This window comes from Alternaria atra (genome assembly GCF_907166805.1).
Source record: "Alternaria atra isolate CS162 genome assembly, contig: 27, whole genome shotgun sequence".
NCBI lineage: Eukaryota > Fungi > Ascomycota > Dothideomycetes > Pleosporales > Pleosporaceae > Alternaria > Alternaria atra.
Window position 1 is genome coordinate 29,734 of NW_025091325.1, and position 5,270 is coordinate 35,003.

General features: G+C 51.4%; 2 protein-coding genes across 2 annotated transcripts; both read left to right on the forward strand.

Moving 5' to 3' along the window:
* Window positions 1-608: 608 nt before the first annotated feature.
* ALTATR162_LOCUS7021 (uncharacterized protein) lies at window positions 609-1,682 on the forward strand (the record flags this gene model as incomplete). Its single annotated transcript, XM_043314647.1, has 1 exon — window positions 609-1,682. The coding sequence occupies one exon, from the start codon at window positions 609-611 to the stop codon at window positions 1,680-1,682; it is 1,074 nt and encodes a 357-aa protein (XP_043170582.1).
* Window positions 1,683-2,012: 330 nt separating this feature from the next.
* On the forward strand, window positions 2,013-4,732 carry ALTATR162_LOCUS7022 (uncharacterized protein; the record flags this gene model as incomplete). The annotated part of the gene is made up of 3 exons (XM_043314648.1): window positions 2,013-2,829; window positions 2,890-3,341; window positions 3,392-4,732. The coding sequence occupies 3 exons, from the start codon at window positions 2,013-2,015 to the stop codon at window positions 4,730-4,732; spliced, it is 2,610 nt and encodes an 869-aa protein (XP_043170583.1).
* Window positions 4,733-5,270: the final 538 nt, after the last annotated feature.

Here is a 5,270-nt window from a genome sequence, read left to right on the forward strand (position 1 = left end):
TGAGCGGATTAAAAAGATATCCTGGCCTGGCCACAGTCCTGATGTGAATGCATCTGAGCATGCCTGGCCATGGATAAGGACCCACGTGACGAAGCAATTCACTCCCTCATGTAATCCTACGCAGTGTAAGGAGCAATGAGAGGCAGAATGGGAGGCTCTACCTATCGAGCTCATCAACAGGTGGGTGATGGGCATTCCTAAGGTGGTGCGTAGGATCATCGCAGAAGAGGGCAATAACAACTTCCACGGGTGATCGCAACCCCCCAAAATCTACCTATATACCTGTCTATATACAAAAAAATTGCCTCATCTTTTTAAGCTCGTAAAATGGCTGCATTGTGTAGTTACTTCACTTTTTTGTATGGGCGTACAGCCAAATTTGTGAAGTTGGGGCACGGGCCCCGCACTGATCGCTCACTAAAAACGAGCTCCTTCGTAGAGTGGGGATGCGGGGAAGCTTGAAAATACCGTCGCAACTCGGAAAGTTTAGACGCGGACAACACCCACTTCTCGGAAGAAGCGGCACCCGTTAGAACGGCTGAGGCGGGGATTCCTTAGGGACAACTTTATTGTTTCTTCTATTTGCCTTGCCAAAAATTATTCGCGCCATGACAGTCATCACCAAAGGAAGTCGAGTTTTTGTCACTGGCATCAGTGGCCTCATCGGCTCCCATGTAGCAGATCATCTGCTTCGGGCCGGGTACCGCATCCGAGGTGCTGTGCGGAATGAGGATGAGGCAGAATTGATGCATTCCATCTACCGAACGCGTCACGATACGGCGGGAGATTCCTTCGAAACCGTCATAGTCGCAGACATGAAATTGCCAGGAGCCTTCAAAGAACTTCTCGCCGACTGTGAAGGAGTCGCCCACATCGCGTCTGATCTGAGCTTCAGTCCTGACCCTAATGTTGTCATTACAGGATGCGTCAATGGCATCAAGGCGATACTGGAGGAAGCTCATTCGACACCAACCATTAAGAGGTTTGTGTACACCTCGAGCAGTAATGCAGCAACTAAACCTTTGGTGGACGAGGCAAGACATGTCAACTCAAGTTCCTGGAACGACGACGTCTTAGAGGAAGCTTGGGCGCCACCGCCATACCATCCTGAGCGTGCTTACGCTGTGTATGCGGCCTCGAAAGTCGCGTGCGAGCGTGCAGCCTGGGCCTTCGTGCGAGAGCAGCAACCGAGCTTCGTCTTCAACACTGTGCTTCCGAACTACACGTCTGGCATCATATTACAGCCCCTCAGTGTTGAAGGTGCAGGAAGTACCGCGCGTTGGGTGCGTGACGTCTTTGATCATCCCTCCGAAGAGGAATATGTAGCAAAGCTGCGGGATGATAGTCCCCAGTGGCAAGTCGATGTCGAAGATGTTGCGAAATTGCATCTTGCAGCGCTCATATTCGATGAGGTCAATGGCGAGCGACTGTTCGGTTTCGCCTTTCCTTCCAATTACAACAGCTTCCTCCATGTGTTCCGAAATTTGGCACCGGACCGTATGTTTCCACACGACGAACCTGGGAAAAAAGAACCGAGTACCATAGTCGATAACCAGAGATCCATTGAGCTATTGCAAAAGCTTGGGGCAAATGGTTGGGTGCCATTCGAGGAGAGTGTTCGACGTTCGTGCCTGGGTACATATGGAGATGGCTTCAGCGCATATAGTGGTCTTCCTGATTGATCGTATCTCCCTATGCCACAGATCCTTGAGCATCTTTTGGATTTTTGCACAGTATACCTGTGTACATGACCACTATGACTACTGTTATGGAAGTAGCACGTCGAACGATCGTCACTTTAGGCCACCCGCTGCGCCCTCGCCTACCGTCCCCGCCAAAACCCCGCCAAAACCCCGCCAACCAGGCAGCCACCCGTACCGCAACTCGACTGCACAGCCTAATATCATCCACCATATCTCGAGATGCTGATATATTATGCGGGACAGCTCGGCTACGGAGCCGCTTAAGACGTGACGGACACCACACAGCTCGAATAACCTTCCACGCCCAGCATGAGGACACCAGTCGAATCTCCGATAACTTTGATTGGGCCATTGGAAACCTGCGGAATAGAAGAAGCCGTACGATATTTCAACAATGGCTTGTACATCGACTATGAGAAAACCACGTTGAGCGTTCCAATTTACACGCATACACCGTTGAGGCTCGAGCAGCCTGAAGAAGTACGCTTGTTGAGACTGCATCCTGCGGAGAACATAGCCGACCATGTTCGTTGCAACTTGGAGACTCATTCCTTAGAGGACCCACCTTCTTTCATTGCCATCCAAAATGCGAGAGGATATCGCGAATATCTAGAATTAATCGAAATCGATGGCAGCGCACTGCCTGTTTCGCTCGCACTAGAACGCTTCTTGCGCTATCTTCGAACCAAGATCGACAAGCCGACTTTGGTGTGGGTCCGCTATATATGTGTGCTAGAATTCGATGCGAAAGAGCAAAAAACCTACTGGACGCGAGAGTTCAGCGACAAGATGTATGCCATGGCTTCAGAGGACATTGATATGCACGCAGTAAACAATCGTCTGGTCGAGAACGGGTACTTTGAGAAAGCCGGACATGGTGCCTGGACCAAGGAATGGTACCAAAGCTCCAATGAGATGGTTTTGCCACGGGTCTGTCCAATACGCCTTGGCACAAAAGCAGATATTGAGGCTCCTACGATGAATTATCGGTACATGCCCCTCGACATGTTCGCAGACGAGATTCGTATCATATGCATCATGCCTGCCACCCATGTAGCTGCACCAATCGTCATGCACGTGGCTCACTGCCCCATCAAGTGCAACGTCACTTTCATAGCCTTGTCATGTAAGTCTTGCCATTTCGCTCGTACTTGAAATCATCCACTGACCTGCTACCCAATGAAAGATCGATGGGGAACAGACGCGACACCGGAAGAAGTTGTCTTGAACGGACAACGCAAGAACATTCGGCAAAACCTCGCAGAAGCTATTCGTACCATTCGAACAGCTGATAAGATCGTGCCATTGTGGATCGATGCCATATCTATCAACCAAGACGACCTAGCTGAGCGCGGTAGGCAAGTTCGTCGGATGGGCCAAATTTATGACAACGCATACGCTGTCTACTCCTATGTCGGGCCATCTGAAGATGATACTGAGGACGTTGTTAAATTCATGGACGAGTTAAGCAAACATCCAATGGTGCGCTTCGATGACCAAGGAGAGTTCATACTTGGTGATTGGGAAGCCACAGACGAAAACAACAACACGATCCAACCGAAGCGCTTAGCGACGCTATGTGTAGCCTTGTGCAAGTTTTTGACGAGACAATACTTCAGGAGATCGTGGATTTTGCAGGTGGGTTGTTTAAAGACCCAAGCCCATAGCAGTACTAATACGTAGACTAGGAAGTGGCTTGGGCGACAAGTCCTGCGATTTTGGCAGCCCGCAAGTTGGGTGTTACATGGGACATCCTGGACAAAGCAGCCTACAACCTGCATGACATGCTGACACGCGATCCATCCCTGGCTGCCCACATGCTGACCGCAGACCCGTCTCTTGAGCACATCAAAATGGACATGCTGGTATACCCACGTAAATTATTTTACTTCCGATACCTAGTGAGTAGAGGCCATGGAGGAGGGGGAATTCTTGGGTTCCCAGTCTTCAAGATCAAGAATACCTCTCCTGGGTTTTTGGAAGCGCTAGTACTAGCAAGAGACTTCGAGTGCACTGATCCCAGAGACCGCATCTTCGCTTTGTGGAATCTCGCGCAAGACAAAGAAGGTCTGGACTATGCACCCGGGTACACCGAGTCATACGAAGAGGTATACACGGGATTCGCAAAAGCTTGGATCTTGCAGCATGGGGCACTAGACATACTTGGTGCAGTAGAAGCGACGCAGCAATCCTGCGACTTCTATACCGTCGCACCGTCTTGGTGTCCGAATTGGAATATCCCAGCTACAGCAAGCTGCCTCGTCCGGAAAGATTACCTTCCAGACCGCCCCATGTCCGCCATGCACGACTTGAGCGGCAAACTTTACTCAGCAGACGGCGGCATGACTCAAGACCTTTTCGACGCCCCTCTCGTCACTTTCGAAGGCAAAGAACTGCACGTCACCGGTCTCATCATCGACCAGATATCGCACATCTTCGAAGATGCTCCCAACATTCCCGCCGGTACCGTGCCCAAATCACGCTGGCAAGCATATTACTGGGGAGACGCAATAAGAACGCACTACCAGACTCACGGACTAGCTACATACGACGATGGAGGCAGAGCGATTTGGGGTATGTTCCACGGCGACGGCATCGCCGCATGGCCACCAGTAAAGGAGAGTGGATATGCTCCGGGAATCTGCAGATCCAACGAGCATTACGCGTGTCTACCACAACTATCCCACCATGTCACTAGATATGCCGATTCATGGAGTCGTACAGAAGCTTGGACTATTGTCGATGTAGTACTTCGTGGACGCAGACCCTTCGTCACGGAGAACGGGTACATGGGTCTAGCACCAGCTTATCTCGCAGAAGAGAGTGCTTCGTGGTCTATTGCTGTTGTGGCAGGGTGTTCTGTGCCGTTAATGCTAAGAGAAAGGGAAGATGGAACACATCAACTTGTTGGGACGTGTTTTGTACAGGGGTGGATGGACGGGGAGTGGCTGGGTACGATAATGGGGGCGGAGAGCGCGATGGAGTTTTGGCGGGCGATTGGGGATGGGGCGAAGATTGTTATTTCGTGAGTAATAGATAAGTTTCGAGGAACAAACAGCATAACTTAGAAAGGAAGGACCGGACGCATGCACCTAGCTCTGCAAATCACGTTAATACTGCAGTCGCGGATCGCAAACGACCAGTGTGCGCCATGGAGGGAGAGAGCTCCACTCCGCCAAGATCTATGAGATCCCCGGCGCTCCAGGAGTGACCTTTTACAGGCTTCTGGAGATGGGTGGCGGTGCTTGAGGTCGAGCTTTGAACGTCGTATGCGGCGCCAGGCATGCGGCGCCAGGCATGCGGTGCTGGTGACAATAACGGCAAAGCCAGTAGGTTTTCTTGAGTTTCGTGTGCCAAATCGGCCAGCCGTGGCGACAGACCCAGCTGCGAGGACCGCCTCGAGCAGTCGGCTCAAGCTGACGCCGCTCAAGCTGCGGCACGCGATTCTCATCAAGCCCTTCGAAGTCTCTTTCATCCACTAAGTCCTCCGGTATCACCGCAATAGCATCCGTAGGCACTACATTATGAATGACCCTGTTGGTATCACCAGCAGCGGGCGCGTTAGAG